The 19,875-nt window shown below is 52.9% G+C and overlaps 1 protein-coding gene across 4 annotated transcripts in view; it reads left to right on the top strand.

The window, feature by feature from the left end:
• Window positions 1-19,591, top strand: part of IFT122 (intraflagellar transport 122) — a 65,046-nt gene extending 45,455 nt beyond the window's left edge. For 2 of the 4 annotated variants that reach the window (XM_019746757.3, XM_019746774.3), the window contains 12 exons: window positions 1,213-1,379; window positions 4,082-4,253; window positions 5,746-5,848; window positions 7,692-7,832; window positions 8,993-9,087; window positions 12,393-12,493; window positions 14,370-14,535; window positions 15,502-15,613; window positions 16,264-16,389; window positions 18,104-18,180; window positions 18,470-18,634; window positions 19,148-19,591. In XM_019746757.3, coding sequence (XP_019602316.2) covers window positions 1,213-1,379; window positions 4,082-4,253; window positions 5,746-5,848; window positions 7,692-7,832; window positions 8,993-9,087; window positions 12,393-12,493; window positions 14,370-14,535; window positions 15,502-15,613; window positions 16,264-16,389; window positions 18,104-18,180; window positions 18,470-18,634; window positions 19,148-19,237 — 1,515 coding nt within the window. In that variant the 3' untranslated portion in view covers window positions 19,238-19,591. The remainder of the gene's footprint in view (window positions 1-1,212; window positions 1,380-4,081; window positions 4,254-5,745; window positions 5,849-7,691; window positions 7,833-8,992; window positions 9,088-12,392; window positions 12,494-14,369; window positions 14,536-15,501; window positions 15,614-16,263; window positions 16,390-18,103; window positions 18,181-18,469; window positions 18,635-19,147) is intronic. The other 2 variants (XM_019746766.3, XM_074312959.2) reach the window with 2 other exon arrangements.
• The last annotated feature ends 284 nt before the right edge of the window (window positions 19,592-19,875 follow it).

The raw sequence follows: 19,875 nt of genomic DNA, 5'->3' as shown, positions 1-19,875 counted from the left end.
CACAGCGCACTCTCTGCAGGGTACATTATTCCTAAGACAAACCGCTTCTTACCAGTAATGCAGATCTGGGCTCTCAGCGCTCTTAATTTCCCTTTTTGAAAAGCCCCACCTTTAAAAATGTCAGCACCAAAGCTGCCTCAACTATGATGAACTCCCACGTATATATTTTGGGAAACTATCCTGAAAAGAGGTGATTTTCTGAGGCTGTTTCTCACGCATTCTAGGGCCAATCCTGGGAAGCTGGGCCTGGCCCTTCAGAGACCCCTTGTTGTGGTGGAAGGAACATGGGCCCTCATGCTTTGACCTCTTTGCCTCCAGATCCATAGGCCTCTCTTCCTTCAGAGCTTCTCTCCAGGCCCCTTTCCGCACCTCAGATCCCCAGTGTCCTCCTGCTGTCCCCACTCCTGCAGACCTGATGTCCAGACAGTGTGATACTATCCAGTGGAGAAGTAATTAACCAAAAACATTTGTGCTCTTTATCCGCCCTAGGCAAATAGCTGGGGGAAAAACCAATGGGATGATGCTCTAAGTTCAGGCAACAGACCTGATTCAGAAAACTGATAGAAATAGTACTTCCAGTGTGGTGGTGATGGAGGGGAGGGGGCAAAGAGGCCTTCCTAGACTCGGTGAATCGTTTTGTCTAAGTTGAAGGGACCACGTGCTCAGCTTCACTCTGAGGCATGTGGTATGATCCCTGTTTACCTGAATAAATATTGTAGGTCTGAGTATTCAAAATTGTACAACCAGATTGTAGAGTCACTATATAGCAATAGTCACATATACATCAAACTATATGAGAGAGAGAGAGAGAGAGAGAGAGAGAGAGAGAGAGAGAGAGAGAGAGAAGAGAAAGTAACCTGATCATAAACCCTCCACACTGCAGTTTGTGTACAGTACTGCAAAGAGTCTGGAAAGTGCTGTCTAGCTGAAGAACAAATGTCCCTTAGTTGGAAGGGCAGGAAGTACTGAGGCCCCTCGTCCTTGACGCTGTCCTGGTACCCCTAGGGGCCCCTATGGGGCGGCCTGTGAGCACCCCTCCCTGACACCTGGGACACCCCCAGTCAGCCATGCAGGGATGGGCCCACACTTGCATCCTGATCGCCTGCTTCAGCCAAGTGGAGCCTTTGCTTGCTCCAGCTTTCGGCAGCCTGACGTAATGCTGGCAGCAGGAAGTTCTAATTCGGAGTGTTTTTGTTTGTTGTGCTTCCTCAGGATTTCCTTGGATCTGGAGACCCCAAAGAAACAAAGATGCTAATCACCAAACAGGCTGACTGGGCTAGAAATATCAACGAGCCCAAAGCCGCTGTGGAGATGTACATGTCGGCGGGAGAGCACGTCAAGGCCATCGAGATCAGCGGTGACCATGGCTGGGTTGACACGTAGGTTTTCAGTCCCTGCCCCAAGAAGCATTTGGCGGCATATCATGTCATGTCAGCTCTTTGTTTTGACTGACAAGGAAAAAAAATAGTGTTTCTCTAAATATCTAATCCGAATGTGGTAGTAACTAGGGTGTTGGGAGAGACAGAGATTGAATGAGGCATTTGCTGCCTTTGAGGAGCTTAGCGAATTCCTCGGGGAAAGGGTGGGAGGGAGTGAGAGGGGGAGACACCCAGGTGTTGGCATTGCCATTCCCTGAGCCCTCCCTACCAGCCAGGCACTGCGGTGCCTTGCAGGCATCTGGTTCTCGCCTCCTCCGCCCTCTGCACCCTAAGTGTGGGTGTTTCCATGCCCATCTTCCACATGAGGAAACCAAGGCTGAAGGACCAGTGATCACACAAAGCAAAATAGCTGGCATGTCGTGAAGCTGAGCTTCAAACTGACCTGGCCAACGTCAAGGCCCATAACACCTGTAATGGTAGGAACTGGAAAAGAACAAGAAAAATTGCTGGCACATCAGGAAAGGAGATGTGAATTCTCACGGGAGGAACCATAGATCTATTCTAGAAGGTAGTCACGTGAAAGGCCTTGATGCATTTTAAGAGGCAGAGCTGGTAGGAAGGGGCAGGACATGTAGGCCAGAAGAGCAGCAGAAAACGAACAGGTTGGCTGTGGTTGGAATAAAAGGTGTAGGTGTGGGTGGGTGAAGGACAGCTGACTGTGGGCAGGGCGTCTGGGAGGGTCTCGGGTGCCAAATAGGCATTTAGATTTGTCAGTAAGTAGCAAGGATCCCTTGTCAGGGCTGTGCTGTCGGAAGCCCACTTAGGCAGTGGGTGTAGAGTGGAGGTGAAAACTACAGGAAGGGAGACCAGATGAGTGGCAGTGCAGCAGACCAGGGAGAAATATGGTGGCTGAGGGAATGAGCGAGGCAGGGAGGAGGCAGAACTGACAGAATGGGGTCGTCGGGGTGGGGCCAGGCGAGGGGGTTGCAGGCTGGTTCTGAGCTCTGGGCCTGGTAGTGGGAATGCCACTCGCCAAGGTAGAGAACAGAGGAGAGAGCAGGCTTGGGTGGGGCTGCCGGACAGAGGATGGATTCAGTGTTGGGACCCTTAGAGCATCAGATCTCCAGGGGGAAGTCAGGGAAAGTGGGCTTCATGCTCATACATGTATGTGTATGTGTGTGTGCACGTATGTGTGTGTAAGGGGGGAACGTGTGCGTAGTATATGTATGCACGCTGCCACAGCTGTTAGAGAGCAGGTGAGGGAGCAGCTCCTGAGGTGGGCTCAGTCTGAGCCCGAAGGGCTGTTGCCTGTCCTGTGGTCCACAGGGAGTGGTGGCCCAGACAGGACCTGGGGAGGGAAAAGGGCTGGTTAATAACTAAGTCACCCCTGTGAACCCCACCATGTGGTCGGCGTGTGTGTCCAAGAATAAAGTTTCTTCAAGAAAGAGACACAGATTTTGCCCCCCAATTTATTCTTTCCACAAAAGGGATGGTACAGGAGAGAGCCAGGCAGATTTAAGTCCGCTCTCTCCTCTAGTTCTTCACTTCTCTTTCTTTTGCAACTGATACGTATCAGGTTACCTTGAGGAGAGACTTAACTAGTTCAGGAAAGAGACATTCAGCATGTTTTGCCCTTTCCAGGCTGTAAAAGTGTCTCTTCTTCAGGGATATTTGATTTGATGGGTGGGGCTGAGGGGGTTCTAAGGGGTTGCCTGTGCCATCTTTCCCTAAAAATGTGTCGCTTCTCTGCTGAGAAGTGTTATTTTTAGATGCCATTATTATTCTAAGTACAGATTGACAGGCCTCCCTGAGCTTGCCTGTCTCTGAGACAGGGATCTGTTACAGCTGCTTCCCTTTCCTTTCTCACAAAAAGCAAGCTGGGTAGGACCCCTTTCTCCTGGGAGAGCTGGTTTTACTCCAAACCCTGGCCTGACCAGGGGGAACAAACATGTTCCATTCAGCCCCCATGTCCCCACAAGCAGTGGGAGAGCCGGTCACCATTGGGGAGAAGTGGTGAGCCAGCAGTCCCTGTGGCCCCTCCCCCGTGGTTAGCACCTTGGCCAGGAGAGTTGGCACAGCCAGGATTTCCTGTAGGCCTTCCTTCCAGAGCCCAGAGCAGGCCCCACACATGCCGCTTCCTGTAGAGGTCACCTCACTGAAGAATTGTCATGCCTCTGCCTCTACTTTCTCATGAGAATTCCCCAAACCATGGTGGAAAGAGCACTTTGCCACTTCCTGGCTGCAGTCTTGGGCAGGTTGCTTCACCTTCCACCCTAGTCTTTAGTCTTTTCATTTGTAAGATGGGAATAACAGCACCACCTCGTAGGGTGGTGGAGATTCAATGAGATCTCCCATGTGAAAACTCATGGTGCTCTGCTTGGTGCAGTAGGTGATCAGTAGATGTTCATGTCACTCCCCAGATCCTGCTGCATCGATTAGTAACTCCTATGGAAGGCACGTGAGGGGGAGGCGGGGGATGGTGTCCTTTAGCAGGCAACCTCTCCCAGTCACTAGGACTGTTTTTGGAATGTGTATTCACTCATTTAATAACCCCCCTCGAGCACCAGGGACTGTGACACCATACTGAGCCCTGGGAACATCAGCGTGAATCAATACAGAGCCCGCCCTGGAGAAGACCCCAGGAGCCCATGCCGCTTCCTTCCACAGGAGGCCATCTCCTCCCTCTGTGCTTGCCTCTGCAGGTTAATCGACATTGCCCGTAAGCTGGACAAGGCCGAGCGGGAGCCCCTGCTAATGTGCGCTCACTACTTTAAGAAGCTGGATAACCCTGGCTATGCTGCGGAGACCTACCTGAAGATTGGTGACCTGAAGTCCTTGATTCAGCTGCACGTGGAGACCCAGCGCTGGGATGAGGTGAGGATAGAGCATGCCTCATGGGTTAGGGGGCCCCGCCTAAGCCCTTGGCCACAGGGGGCTTTTGGGGGTTTGGATGGAGAGCAGATGCCCTCATTGTGGGAATGAATTGCAGTCAGGAGACTTAACCTCATTACAGTCAGGAGACTTAACTGTGAATTCTCTGAGCTAGATTATCTTAGAGGGCCTTTGGTACTAGCTTTCCATTTGTTCATTCATTCATTCATTCATTCATTCATTCAGAAAAGCTTTATGGACTGATGGCTCTGTTCCAGGCCTGTGATAGAGACCAGGGATGTGAGAATTAATGTGACAGCACCCAGTACCTGCTGTTGGTCTGAGCTGCCTCTGGCCAGCATCACAGGCTAATGCCTCTCTGACGTGGAGACACACCTATGTGACATTTAAAACATTCTGGGCGGCATTTTGGCAGAAAATGTCACCCACACATTCCAGGTGCAGGCTGCCAGAGCAATTTCAGGGGTCAGGCTCCTCCTCCTCCTTCTTGCCTACCTGCCACTCCCACTCCTGATCTAGGCTCCTCTGGCCTGAGGGACAGATGAGAATAATTAGCCAGGTCAGCAGGAAAGATGGCTGAGGTGAGGCTGTAGAAGCAGCTATGTGCTGCCCTTTCTGTGGCTGGAACGCACCTTCCAACTCACTGGCTACCTGTGCCCTGGATTGAAATTCATCCCCGAGAGCATTAGAGGTTGCGCCCTAAGTCCTTACCCCGCCTCACCTGCCCAGCATGGTCTAGTTTATAGAGCCAGAGCGAGACCTTTTCTAGGTGTGATGTGTCTGACTCCTGTCTGCCCTCTGAGCTGCTCCATTTGGTTAGGTGACAAGGTCACGGATGAGAAAAGGTGGGGCTAGGGACAGAGGCAATAATCACTTCTCAAGATGAATTTATCAGGAGATTTCTGAAGCAGCATAAATTGGAACATCTTGGAACCACTCAGTCCTGGCTATATGTCAGGCAAACTTTCTCCCGTTGCCACATACTGTCCCCCGTGACTCATTTCCGATTCTCCTGGCCTGACAGGTGGTTCTGGGGCTTAGATAAGCAGTCGCTGGGTCCCATACAGCACCAATCCACCGTCATCTTTGACAGCTAATACACAGGATGATGATAATGTCAGTTCTGTTTCCTTAGGTGTCGCCTGCAATTAAAAGAAATCTGTTTGCAGCGCCACAGGAGCCCACGCAAACCCTCAAAATAAAATGTTTCCGATTCTGTGCCGCTTCTATGGTCCAGAAACAGACTGTGTTGTGTAGTGAATCCAGTTGCTTGCATATTGCTGTTAATTGCCTTTTGTTTTCAAAGAGCTGATTTGTTTTTGCGTTTCTGGGGGTGGTGGAGGGGAGGCACTCTCCCCCTCTGAGTTGTCAGGCTGGCAAAATATGACATCCCTAATGGATTCAGCCAAGTGCCGTGTTTTCATGGGGGCTACGGGGGCTGCTTTATTACGAATGCATTTGCTCCTTCCTCCAGGCCTTTGCTCTGGGCGAGAAGCATCCCGAGTTTAAGGATGACATCTACGTGCCCTACGCTCAGTGGCTAGCCGAGAACGATCGTTTTGAGGAAGCCCAGAAAGGTAGGCCACGCAGACTGGCACCACGCTGAAGGGCCTGCCCAGATACACATTCCAGGAAGGCTGCCGAGCCCCTCCCATTGTAGGCCCTAAGAAGCATGACTTTATCTGGGGACGCGATGTGTTTAGCAGTGAAACCTGGGAAGGAACGTAGTGGAAAGAACGTAGGCTTTGGAGTCGGACACACCTGGGTCCATGACTCACCTGCCTCAGGACCTCAGGCAGGTCCTATCTCCTCTCTGAGCAAAGTACCATGCACACGAATCTGTCTTTCCATTTAATCCTCACAACAGCCCTGTGATGGAGGTACCATTTTGTAGATGAGAACACTGACGTTGGAAGAGGAAAAGGGATTTGCCTGAAGTCCCACAGCAAGGAAGTGGCAGAGAGGGAATTTGAGCCAAGGCGGGGTGAGGACAAAATGAGAGGACTCCTACAGAGTCTAGCGCTGTCTCACCTGCCACTTTCCTCTACCACGAATAGAAACTTGGATTCTCTTTCTGGCTCAGATAAATGGGGTGTCCTCTGCTCCTTGGCATTTCCCCTGGTAAAGTGGGCCGCTCACCAGGTTTGGCAGTTTCTGAAAGAGGAGTGAAAGGGAGTATAGAGCTTTAACTGGTAATAATAATTTCAAAATGTGACTGCCTTCTCTGTGTCAGGCACTGGCTGGGCCCTTATCTGTGTGTAGTTAATCTTAAATCTCTGCAGCAGCCCTGCAGAGACACAAAGCCAGAGAGTGACACAGCCCGAATTGGACCAGGATGTGTCTGGCTAGGGAACCTGACTCTTCTGCTAGGTTTTGCTACCTCTTTAGGAATTCTTCTAATTGAAGTTGGGTGCGTCATATTCCATAGCATCTCATTTACATGTGGTATGGTAGCGGTTGCCACTCCAGACACATTTTGGAACAAACGTCTCCCTGTCGGAGTTCCTCAGCTAAAAGCCCCCTTTGAAGGACAGCGTGTTCTCTACTGCTTCAGCATTTCCAGAGCACCCAGTTGTTGAAGTAGCTGCATGTTTGGGCAAAACATATCAACCTATCCATCTGTCTGTGTCTGCCCTTCCAAGAATCTATCGCCATAGTAACTTGGTACTCAGACAAGAGATTGGAGATGAGAGTGGAACAAAGGCCAGACCTTTTCCTTCTCTAAAGCTGAAGATTTGGATCTAAGCTGGATGATCACATGTGGGCAAATGTCACAGCTGGAAGTGCTTCCCTGGCAGCTCCCAATGACCCAAGGGTCTGGCACATAGTAGGTATAGGAAATTTCTCTTAAATGGGTGTAGGAATGATTGAGAGATTATTTCTTTGCTTGTTTTCACAAATGTTTGGTTGCTAGAGCGAAGCCAAAATTTTTTCAAGATTGTCATCAAAATAACTCAGTTGACCGATTGAGGACTTGAGTTGGGCTCAGTTCTGTGACCTCGGGCATGCCACTTTACCTCCACCTCGCAGAGCACAACTTAAAAAGTCAGATCGTGTCATGTCACCTCAGAAGTCACAAGGCTTTGCCCTGGAGTGGGGCAGGGGCAAAACCTCACTGATAAAGAGCAACAGTTTCGTCCTCAGACTTTGCCCTGCAGTTTGGTCCCTCAGGTTTTCCTGGCTGCCGTGCCTTTCCAAAGTCGGTTGCCTTTTCCCAGCCAAAAAGGAGCATATCTCACTGTAGTTTTTTCAGGACATAGCCTCAGTTATTTATAGCCTTCGGCCTGAGAGGCGCATCCCAGCAACGAACTGCCACAGATGGTCTGACGAGTGTCCTACGTCTCCAGCAAGCAGCCCCTTGCGAGCCCCGCAGGAGTCCCTCCAACTCCCCCAACTGCGTGTGCTTTTGTGCCCCCCCAGCGTTCCACAAGGCTGGGCGGCAGGGGGAAGCGGTCAGGGTGCTGGAGCAGCTCACACACAACGCCGTGGTCGAGAGCAGATTTAATGATGCTGCCTGTTATTACTGGATGCTGTCCATGCAGTGCCTCGATATCGCTCAAGGTAAGTAAACACCAGCCAGGCCCTCTCTGGCACCAAGATAAACATCGAGAAAGCTGGGACGTTTTAATTAAAGCCCTGGGCTTGTTTATGGGGTGTATTGTCCGAAACCCTGCCTTGAAGAGGCGTAATCTGGTGTGTCATCTTTTTCCCGTTTGCCCGTTTGCCCGTAAGCTACAGGATGGGATGAGGGCCCTCCTGGGATTGCAGATGGGAAGTCCTGCCCTGTGTTGCTAATTCAGAACATACCGATCCCCTGCTACCTGGGAGCCCATAACTGGACCTGAGTGAGCTCTGGTTTTAAAAAAATATATGTAATGAAGAGATGAAAAAGAGATCACTTTACAAATAACACACTCCAGATTCTCACTCATTCCAGGAGGAAAATAGTTTCAAAGTTGCTTTCTTTCACAAGACTTCCCATGATGCTCTGAGGGAGTTCTGGAAGAGGTGGCGGGGACAGGGGATGTCCTTATTTAACCAAGGCCAACGTGCAGGAATGGGAAAACACTGGAATTGGAGGCAGCTAGGTGACTTGGAACAAGTCACAGTTCCTTCCCAAACTCTACGTCCCTGTCTGTAGCATGGGGGGGGGGGGGGGGGGGTTAATCTTACCCTGCTTCCTTCCTAAGTATGCTGTGAGCCTCACAGAAGCCATGGTTATAGTTTGATAAATGTCAAGTCCAGGTGTAGGATGGCATTTTTGTTTTGGCCAATGGTCTGCTTTTGATAAGGAATAGCACAGCAGAAAGAGGCTTGAGGTGAGCATGAATAAAGTCAACGCCTGCCCACACTCCCCGCCAGGCTTCTCTGGTAGCCCTGGGTCCCAGTGGTCACCTTCTTGCCCCAGCTGGTGTTCTCCCAGTGGAATGACCTTGTAGGGTGTAGTGTGGGGTCTGGGAGAACCTGCAGGAAATATCCTCAGACTTTCCCGGACCATGTTTTCTGCCAAGCTGAGACTTTGCTTGTCTTGGGACGGCCCCAGCTCCTAAACACAGCACCTTTGCCATTCACTGCACCCCTTTGCCACTCTCCCCAGCGTAGGTCTGGTGTAGAGGGAGAACTGGCACCAGCAAGAGTGCCGTTCCCTAGCCCTTCCTTCTAGACACAGTTTGACTTGTCTTCTCCCTCCTGCCCTCCTGCCTTCCCACTGCACACCACAGATCCTGCCCAGAAGGATGTGATGCTTAGCAAGTTCCACCACTTCCAGCACTTGGCGGAGCTGTACCACGGCTACCATGCCATCCAGCGGTGCACGGTAAGGTGGCCAGGAGACGGCTGCCTGGCGGGGGAGCCGCTTACCAAACTAGGCGCACTGACATGTTAAAGAGCAGCAAGCAGACCTCTGGATGGAAAGTAAACCCACTGGGCAGGGTGACCTGCCGAGAAATCCTGCTCTCCTCCTGGGAGACAAAATTTGATTTTCTTTGATTAGCTACTTGTTTGACATGTAGCAAGCTGTGAGCTTCTGAATTAGCAAGTCAGAGCTAGAATGGGTGGGTCTTTCTAGTTGCTTGTTTCCGGTTTGGGGGACTCAGGCCAACTCTGGGTTAGTCAGACAAAGGGCTGCCTCTGAAATGATCAGGACATTCTGTGGGGCTCTCTCTCCTAGATGGGTAAAGTCCCAGCTGTAAGCAAAGACCTGAGGTCCCTCCCTGGCCCTGCCACTGGCTTGCTGTGTGACGTTGAGCAATTTACTTCCTCTCTCTGGCCCTTAGTTTCCTTCTCTATAAAACAGGAGTGTTGGCTTGATCTCCGGAGGCCCAAATAGTTCTTTTTAGTTACTCCTTGATTCTTTTGATTAAGCCATTTTAAATCTACCTCCTTCCTGTGGGGGATAGGTGACAGATCGTCATCAGCTTCCTCATTTTGTGTATCCTCAGTCACTTAACAAATATTGATTAAGCTTCTAAGTGTTGATTAAGCTTCTACAATGTGAGCTTATCCTGTGCTGATCAGCCTGGAGGATAATATCAATAACCAACCTTTAGTGAACACTTACTACATACGAGGCAACGTGCTGAGGGCTTCATTGTATTAACTAAATCAAAGCTTTTCAGCCACACTGTGAAGTACATAGTATCATCCCCATTTTAGAGATGAGGAAACTGAGGTGCTGGACAGAGACAGCCCACAGCTAGTAAGTAGGAGAGCCAGGACTTGAACCCAGACAGCCTGGCTCCATAGCCTGTGCTTTTAGTCTCGCTCTGCCGCTCCCCTCTAACTTTGAGAAGGTTCCTACCTGGCCTAACACCCAGCCCCACTGTGTGACCTTCGGCAAGTCGTTTACTTTCCTCTGTGCTGCTGCTTCCTTCTCTATAAAATTGGGGGTAATAACAGTGCCTACTTTATGGGGTCGTTGTGAGGACTAAATGAGTTAATATTAGAAAAGCACTTGAAAGAGTGCCTGGCACAGAGTGACCCTAGGTGAACGTCAGCTTCTCCTACTGCCCGGTACAGAGGCTCCAAAAGAGGTTTCCATTGGTCTGCTCTCCCAGGTTGAGCAATTTACAGTTCTTGGACCATCTCGAAGGCCCGGCCTTCCACCTGGGCACCTCTTTGCCCCTCATTTGTGCTGAACTCTCAGCACATTGTTCATCTCTGGGGAAAGTCTGGCAAGAAAGACTCCTCTGATAGGCTCTGCCTGAGCCACCCATCAAGCCTGCGTCTCATCTCTCACCCACACTAGGGTCAGTGGTCTCAAGGGACCTCATCTTCCCTTACAGTCCTTTCAGGGCCCCTTAGCTCACCTGGAAAGAAGCCACCCCCCAAAAAAGACCCCAAACTCAACTTAGTCTTGAAAGTCGGCCCCAGCTCACTCTCGACTTGCCTGAGTCACACTGGAGCCCAGCTCTTTCTCTCCTCATTCTTTCTCCTTTACACCTGGGGATGTGGGCTTTGTGGGTAGGTCTCCTCTCTGTAACACCTGAGCTCTGCTCCAGGACCTACGTGCAACTGTTGAGCTTGTGACAGCTTCACACTACGTGGTAGCCATGGCTGTTCATTCTAGAAAGGATTCTTTGGGCCATTCCTTTATTCAACAAATTCCTGCTGTGTGACAGGACACAGTGGTGAACAAGACATTGTCCCTGCCCCTGAGGAGTTCCTAGTCTAATAACAAGCAGTTGCAGTACAGTTCCCTCAAAGAAAAGCTTAGAGGCCTAAGAAGACTTCCTGGAGGAGGTGACCCGTAAGCCAAGAGCATGGAGGTAAGTAAGAATGGGGCAAGTGAAGAGGAGAAGGAAGGACATTCCTGACAGAGGTCACATCATGTGCAAAGGCCTGCAGGTGGGTGGTATTTTAGGGTTTGGCCTCAGGGCCCAGCAGAGCAGCTAGGATTCAGATTAGACTAGAATGGAAAGCAGCCGAGTTTTCCTGAGAGCATGGCTTCTTTCCCAGAGGACAGGTGTTCATCCTGAGGTGTTCAACCTCCTCCCCCCGCCCTGTTCTTTCTGGGACATTTCTTAGCTTCCACAGCTAGTACAGTGTAACCAGAGGTAGGCTTCTCTCTGGCTGTCACCCAGAAAAGGATACAGTCTCAGGTTTTCTTGGGTTCTTGGAACTAACAGAGGCTATAGACATATAAGTGAGAACTAAAGAGAGAATGCTGGGCTCTGAACTGAAGTGTAATGTAAAGCGAGTCCTAGTGAATTTAGACCAGTTAAGGCCTAGGTCCTGGTGGCTCGGTGAGGAGGATTGGTCTAGTAAGACCTTTCAGGAAATGTCAGTTTATTACCATGTAAGTGCTGGGGGGGGGGGGGGGGGGATGTAGCTGGCCTGATTTAAGCATTGTCATCTAAAGCAGTCTCAGTTTGCACACATTGTGCCGGATTACTTCAAAACAGTATTCTTAACCTTTAATGGACCCTTTCAGATAGAAAATTCCCTGTGGTCTGCTGTGCGGATCTTCTGGCAGCCTCGAGGTACAGAAGACCTATTCATTCTGCTAACACATGTTGAGCGCCTGTGCAATTAGGGCCTGTGCCAGGGGCTGGGCACAGGGATGAGCGCTGAGGGGCTCCACTGCATGTGCTTGTTTGGTGGGCATCGAATGGGCAAGCTGCAGTTGGAGAGCAGAGAAGAGGTGTGCGATTTCATGCTCTGAAGGGTTAACTGCCTCCCATTAAACACACATTTATAATGTGGTCATGTCCTAAATTGCACAGAGGACTTCTCTTTTAGAGCTAATTGGGGACGACTTGAGCTCATGGAAATGGAATCATTACGAACCCCAAAAGCAGTGCCACTCAGAAGACAGACATGCTTGGGCTTTGGAACCGGACCTGGGTTTGAGTCCCAGCTCTGCCTCTTTCCAGCCGCATGATTTGGGCAGATGATGTGTTTGCCCATCAGGACAGTGAGGATGAAAATGTATCCCTCATAGGACTGTGTTAAAGACCACGTGAGACAGTGGCTATCAAGCACCCTGTGTACAGTAGGTGCTCATTAAGCAGATCTGCTCCTTTACTGAAGTATCTTGGAATTATTGGTGTCTGCCTTCCGGGCTGGCCCGGCTGCGGCTCAGTTGAAGAATTCAGTTCCTGTTTGCTTTTCTCGCTGCAGGAGGAGCCGTTCAGTTTCCATCTTCCCGAAACCCTCTTCAACATCTCCAGGTTCCTGCTGCACAGCCTGACCAAGGACACCCCCTTGGGCATCTCTAAAGTGTATCCTCTCTCTTACCCCCGCTCTCTGTCCCACCCCTCTGTCTAATGGCCCCGAGAAGTTCTTTCCAGAGCACTTTGCTGGCAGAACCTTCCCTTTCTCCAGCAGCCCTCAGGGAAGAGAGAGAGCTTACCCGCTGCTGCTGTTTGCTGTAGAAGAGGCCCAGCCAGGAAGGCCAAGGGGCTAGTGCCAAGAGAAGATTGGTTTTCAGGGCTCTCTGGGCTAGACCCAGCACTGGGTCCCCGGCCAACACACTGCCCAAGCTCTCCCGGAACCCACAAATGGGGGCGTGACTGAAATGGAGGAAGCACCAGGCCTTTGGGCTTGGAATCGTCCCTGGAGAGGCGGGTCGGGGGCATTTTTTCTGCCCAAGCACCTGGCCAGGCAGTAGGTGACAAAGCTGCCGTTTGAGGGGGGAGGTGACAAGTGTCAGGGCTGGGTTCAGTGGGATGTGTGCTGTGTTCAAGGGCGGGATGCAGCTAAGGCTGGGGCCATGGCCGAGAAGGGTGCCTTGACGTGCTGGCAGCCATCCTGCAGGCTGAGGTAACCAGGAAGATGGTAGAGTAGATATTCCAGCAACGTACCCAGCTCATGGGAGGGCACGGAGGTGAAGTGAATATGGTATGCGGGAGGAGATGAAGCCTGCCCTAGGCAGCTAGCCTGGATGGACAGTGGCCTCTCCTTCTCTTGTTGGTGAAGGCCACAGAGGGACTGTCAGCTGAGAAGGGGCTGCGGGCCTGTGCTGCCAAAAACTACCAGGAAATGACAAATCTTTAAGGTCCCCCAAATCATACAGGTCATAATTATTCCGTTCTCTTCTAAATCTCAATATTCACTCAGCCCCTTCCCAGCCCCATCCTGACCTTCTTTCAGTAAGGAAAAAGGTCCCAGGCCATTTTCTTTTTCCAGGCCCATCATTTACATTTCAGGGGAAACCCCCAAATCAAGCCATGCCTTCATTGACCACACCTGCTGGGGTCTTAGCACCTGCACCTAACCTTTCCAGCAAGTTCCATTCAAGTCAGCAGAATTTGATTGAACCCCTGTACTGAACTTCACCCTATGCTGTCTGCTGGGGACCTGGAAATGGCTCCTGACACAGTCCTTGACTTTGAGGAGTCAGAGTGGAGATACAGACAAGGAAACTCACCTCCCCACTGGGGGTGTGGGGAGCAGGAACCTCGGGCAGGAAAATGGGGTGGAGGCATGGGACTTGGGCCTCAGTGGTTAGCTGAGGCTTGCCAGGGGGAAGTGGAGAAGGGCATTCACAGGTGGGGTGGGGAGGAAGGGCAGGCCGGGCCTGGGCACAGCCAGCATTTGAGGTGACCTGAGATTGAACACAAAGGCTTGTGAGCCTCAGACGGAGGAGCTCCGAGGAAGGCCTCAGCAGACGAGGCTGACACTTAGAATTTGCTGTGACTCTTGGGGAAGTGCAGGCAGAGAGATGTGCTCTGGGAGCCAGACCTCAGGGCGGCTCCCCAGGCAGTCTGGGACCAGGCTCTATCTGACAGAGCTGGAGCAGGAGGGCACTTGTGCCGGGCATTCTAGGGCCTAGCTGGCAGGCTGGGCTAGGTGGGGAGAGTCATTTTGTCCTGGTCAGGGTACAAGATGAGCCATCAGCAGGCCTAGACAACCTAGACAAGGTTAAAATATTAATGGAAACTGCATTGTCTTTATCTCTGAAAAAAATCCCCGAGCATTGATATCCGAGAAACACAGTCTCATCCCACAAATGAACAAAGCAGTCCTCAGGCTCCTGCCCGTGCCCTCCTGGCCCCCGCCCGGGCTGTGTTCCAGCACAGGCTCACGCCAAGGGTGGGCATTGCCAGCTCTCGGGCCCCGTGTGGCCTTTGCTGTCCTTAACCCTGTCATCGGCAGGAACACACTCTTCACTCTAGCCAAGCAAAGCAAGGCCCTGGGTGCCTACAAGCTGGCCCGGCACGCCTATGACAAGCTACAGGGCCTGCAGATCCCCGCCAGGTTCCAGAAGTCCATCGAGCTGGGCAGCCTGACCATCCGCTCCAAGCCCTTCCATGACAGCGAGGTGAGGGCATGGCCCCCTTGGGCTAGAGGCTTCTCCTTCTCTCCGACCTCCTCTTTGGACATCTGATGCTTTCTTGCCCGGCCTGAGTTCCATTTGAAAGATGACTGCTGTGCTTTCAGGGCTCTGTGCCCCCTCCCCTCCCTAAGCCGTGATTTGCCAACTCCTTCCACTCTCCCCTCTCCGCCTCCTTTGGTCTTTACTCAGCACCCCTCAGAAACTCCCTTAGGGGTCCGGCTGCAGCCCCCAGCCCCCCTGAGTGCCACAGCCCTGCCCTCCCTTGCTTCCTAGCCCTCCCAAGGCTCCGTGCATGCTGTGGCCAGCCCACACTGCTCTGCCCCTAGCCTCTCTCCACAGCTCCATGTCCAGGTAGCCCTGCCTTCACCTCATCCTAGGAGCCCCTGCCCTAGCCCACCTTCTTTCTGGAACCAGGTTATTGCTGTCCAGTAAATCCAACCCATGTATCTGCAGCCCAGCCTGTGCCCCAGCCTTCTTTCCTCTAACACAACCAGCTACTATCTTTCACAGTCCCCTTCTTCAAGCTCAGAGCAGAGATTTGGCATCAGACACACATGACTTCAGGTCCCAGCTCCACCTTTCCTGGCTGTGTCTCAGTCCTTCTGAGCCTCGGTTTTCTCCTCTGTCAAATGGGGATGTGCAAAATAAAAGCTTCCCCACAGGTGGCTGTGAGGATGTGTGAGCCAGCGCAGGTAACGTGCTCAGCACAGCACCTGGAGCATGGTGAGTGGCCAGTAAATGTGGCCATGGTTATTGTCATTCCTGCCAGAACAGTGCTGCTGAGCCCTGCCTGTGACAGCGAGCCCCAAGTAACACGCCTCCAGCGTCTCTGTAGGACCTTACTCTGCTTCACAGAGCACAGAGCCCCAGGCCCAGTGCCCCCTCCCCACGCACCCAGGTGGCCTTTCCTCTGGGCACCCAGGCCCAGTCTGGTGCTTGTGTTTTCTGCAGGAGCTGGTGCCTTTGTGCTACCGCTGTTCCACCAACAACCCGTTGCTAAACAACCTGGGCAACGTTTGCATCAACTGCCGCCAGCCCTTCGTCTTCTCCGCCTCTTCCTACGGTGAGTCCGGCACGTATGGATGGGCACCATTGGATGGCTGGGCTCACTCCACTGCTTATTGGACACATGTCTCCTGATTTGTAAAATGGGGGCAGTGTGACACCCACCATGCCTGACACACAGTCATTCAGCGTTCCCAGAGACAGGACCCACAGTGCTGCCCAAACCGGAAGCATCCACTCCTCAGAAGCTGGTGTGAGGCTTTGCATGACGTAAATGCTCCTGCATGACGTAAATGCTCCAGGAATAGAGGCCGCTGGGTGGGCATTTGGTCTGGGAGACTGAGGTGGGTTCTCAAGTCCCAGCTCCTCCTATGTTGATATAGGGTCAGAAGCCCCTTCCTGTAGTTGGGCAGAGGCCTTGCCTCTTCCCTTGGAGAGAGCCCATCCAGCTATTAGGGGGAAGAAGGAGGGGCTAAGGCTCCCAGTTCTCACCCCCCCACACACATGCACACCCCCACCCCACTCCCCGCTGCCCCCAGACATGGTGCAGGCAGGAGGGGGCCCTGCTGCGTGTGGTTGCTTTCAGTAAAGCCTGTTTCTGAGGGGGGAGGACTCTGTGATCCCCCCACCTTCTCTCATGCTGCCCGGCAAGAGCAAGCAGCCCCTAGCTGCCACCGGGTTGCCATCCCCGTACCCTGTGCCCTCCAGAGGTGCTGCACCTGGTGGAGTTCTACCTGGAGGAAGGGATCACTGACGAAGAAGCCGTCTCCCTCATTGACCTGGAGGCGCCAAGACACAAGCACGAGAACAAATGGCAAGAGATCACCAGCAACAGTACCCTGGCACCGGGCTGGGGCTGCATGTGTGCCAGCCGAGCACAGGGCCTGGGTGCGAGGGGGAGGCGGGACGCCTGATAGGATGGTTGGGCCAGCTGGGGCAAGGGCACGGCAGGCAGTCGCTGAGCAATTGGAGAGGCCCACATGGTGCCAGGGGCACAGGCCAGACATAGACAAAGCTGGCCAGAGTGAAAGGTGCAGGATGGGACAGCGCGTGCCCACAGGTCCAGAAGTGGCACATGGATGAGGAGACGGGACCTTGGCCTTTACCTGTGCTTCATTCCCCGGAGGGCTCCCCACCCATCCCTGGCTCCTAAAAGGCGCTGTCCATGCTTCTGGCCACACAGAGCTGAGGGGCAACTAACATAGCATGTGACCTCTGTATTCATGGCCCCAACTCTTCTAGTCAGGTCCCTTTAATGTACAAGGCACAGAGAGCACGACTAAAGAGGCTGAGCAAGCAAAAGAGTGTGAAGCAGCCGAGCCGTAGGTGGACCCTTAGCCAGATCCACGTGCTCACTTGGCACTGGCAGGAGGCTGCCTTGTCCTTTTGGCTCTGCTGTCTTCTGGGTGGTGTCATTCTTGGGCAGCACCCACCCCTCCCCATCAGCTGTGCAGACACTGCATGCCATCAGCCTTGTGACCCCTCGGAAAGGGTTGACACTCCTCACAGCATGTCAGCCAAAACCCCCAGGCACATCCTTGCTGGAACAACTTGGGCCAAAGGCCACACCTCAGCTTCTTGCTGTGGCCAGGACCGTGTTCATTGATTGTCCTGCTGGACACGGGAGGAGGGCTTCTGCACGCTTCCTCCTGTTAGCACATGCAGCTGGGTCAGCAGGTCTGGGTGGGCTGGGAACCTGCGTTTCTACCAGCTTCCAGGTAATGCCAATGCCACTGGCCCATAGACCACATTTTGAGGAGCAGAGGGAGAGGAAAACCCAGGGAGCTGAAGAAGGGAGACAGAAAACATGTCCACACGCCAGTCCTCTGCACGCACGCACACAGACACACACACACACACACACACACACACACACACACACACACACAGACACAGACGCTTAGGCTGGATTGTTGCTGCCATCTGGAGCCACGTCCTGTACCTGACCCCATCCCAACAGCCTCCAGTCCCCGGGGGTCGGGGGGCCTTCCTCATGGGAGTCCCACGGTCTTGCCCTCACATCAGCTCTTCCACCACTGTCTGGCAGAGGTGGCAGCTCCCTAGGGACTGTCAGCCTAACCTGGCTGGCCTCAGGATCTGCAGGAGCTCTCACCCCCGTCTCCATGAGCTATGACCTGTGAGGCCATCTCAAGTGCCTGCAAACCACCTGGCAACTCCCAGGTGTTTCCCCAGGAATTGCCAATTTACTGGCCCATCATTTCTATTCCCACACATGGGAGGCCCACGAGAACCATAGAGTGGTCCGTGTGGGGCAGCGGAGAGCCCATCAGAGCTGTTTTCCCTCCTTCCCCACCTGTGCACTGGGGCTTGGCCCCACCCTCTGTGATCAGGCCTGTCTGCTCCCTGGCCTGTGTTCCCTCAATTGCTCCATCTGGAGACCTGTCCTGTGGACCCTGCCACCCTTCCCCAGAGCCATAGGGAGACACACAAGGCCCGGATGGAGTGCCTGTGAGTCAGCACATTGGGTGGAGGGCGAGTCTTCTTTCCTGCGTGGCCTCAGGTTCTATCCTTGACCAGACCCCTCCAGATTCCCAGACTCTGAGACTGGACGAGACCATGGACTCCATGGGAGATGACCCATTCACAGCAAAGCTGAGTTTTGAGGTAAGGGTGCCCCCGTGAGTGAGGGGCTGCTGAGGCCAGCAGAGTCTGTTGGGAGGGCGGTGTCAGGTCCCTTCTGTACACGCTCCTTGGTGTGAGGAGGAACTTGCTTCCCGGTGGGGGGCTTGTGACCAGAGATGGCCAACGGGCTACATGCTCTGCCAGGGGAAGCTCTGGGATCTACCCTGGCCACTTGCCCAAATTCTGGGACCGTGAGCCAAATGAACCTGTCGCTGTGGCTGAGGGAGGGCTCTGGTGCCCTGTGCTTCCCACCCGCCCGCCTGCCCTGCAGCAGGGCGGCTCGGAGTTCGTGCCTGTGGTGGTGAGCCGGTCGGTGCTGCGCTCCATGAGCCGTCGGGACGTCCTCATCAAGCGCTGGCCCCCGCCCCTGCAGTGGCAGTACTTCCGTTCACTCCTGCCCGACGCCTCCATCACCATGTGCCCCTCCTGCTTCCAGGTACCCTACCCACTGCCTGCAGCTCATGCAAGGCTCCTGGTTTCTTTTTTTTTTTTTTTTGGCTCCTGGTTTCTTCTTTCTGCTTTTCCATTTCCCGAATGTCCCCTTGGGGAGGCTGGGCATCTGGGAGGAGCACAAGTGACCCCTGGGCAGCCTTGGCCTTGGCTGTTCAGGGAGAAGAGGCTTAGCTTTCTTTAGGCCCTCCCTCCTCTCGCTTGCATCCCATGTGCTGTCTGGAGCAGACTTGCCCCTGACCCTGGGCTCTCTGTACCTGACCTTAATCCTGGAGGGCTGGACAAGTGTGATTCACCTTTGAACTTCATTTAGAAAACAGGGCTTCAGACCTTTCTCCCCCACCACTCCCAGTCCTTGGACAAAGGAGTCCTGGATCTGGTGTGCTAGCCCTGACTCACTGTGAAGCCAGCCACCTCTGCTTGGAAGGGCAGCAGTCCAGGCCAGGCTCAGGGCCGATGCCCACAGGCCTGCAGCCCCCGCTCACGGCTCTTTCCTCAGATGTTCCACTCGGAGGACTACGAGCTGCTGGTGCTTCAGCACACCTGCTGTCCCTACTGCCGCAGGCGCGTGGACGACCCCAGCCCCTGACTGACACCGCAGGGACCACCTTCTCCCTCGGGGCCACCTTGTAGGCAGCGTAGAAGGAAGAGAGTTCAACTGTCAGAATGTGTCTTCTGCCCAAATGGAGCTTGTATTTTAGGGAGGGGACGTGTGTATCCACAGAATTCCTATTTATGGCATTTCGTACCTTGTAAATAGCACCAGGAGATGGAGAAGAGAATGTACATATATTTTCTAAGAAAAAAAATCTGGTACTTTCAGAACGGCTCTGAGTTGTTCATGGCAGCCTGCTGGAGTCCACAGATCTGTCAGACCATTAACATGTACACTTTGGGAACAGATTGCCTCAATAATTACAAATAAAAGGGCTACTTATTTTCATCAGTGTCCACATTTTAGCAAATCTTCATATTGTCTGCAACTTAATTTCCTTATGCAAAAGTGCACCTGTTTCTAATTTGATCTGAGCGGAACATTACGTTTGCATTCTCTTAAAATTTAATCTAATCGAAGTGGCAATATGGGAGCGAGTAGGGGTATGGGGTCTATTTACTTACATATTTTGGTTTAACGGGGCTCCTTCTTGACAAGAAATAAGATACCTGGCTCCAAAGAAGATGGCAAGGAGGGCCCCTCCCCAGAGGGTCTGGAGTCCATGCCTGTCC

This window comes from Rhinolophus sinicus, chromosome 5 (genome assembly GCF_057876585.1).
Source record: "Rhinolophus sinicus isolate RSI-liver-muscle chromosome 5, RSI-T2T, whole genome shotgun sequence".
NCBI classification, from domain to species: domain Eukaryota; kingdom Metazoa; phylum Chordata; class Mammalia; order Chiroptera; family Rhinolophidae; genus Rhinolophus; species Rhinolophus sinicus.
The sequence above is the reverse complement of the archived record's forward strand: the minus strand, read 5'-3'. Positions and strand labels throughout refer to the sequence as shown.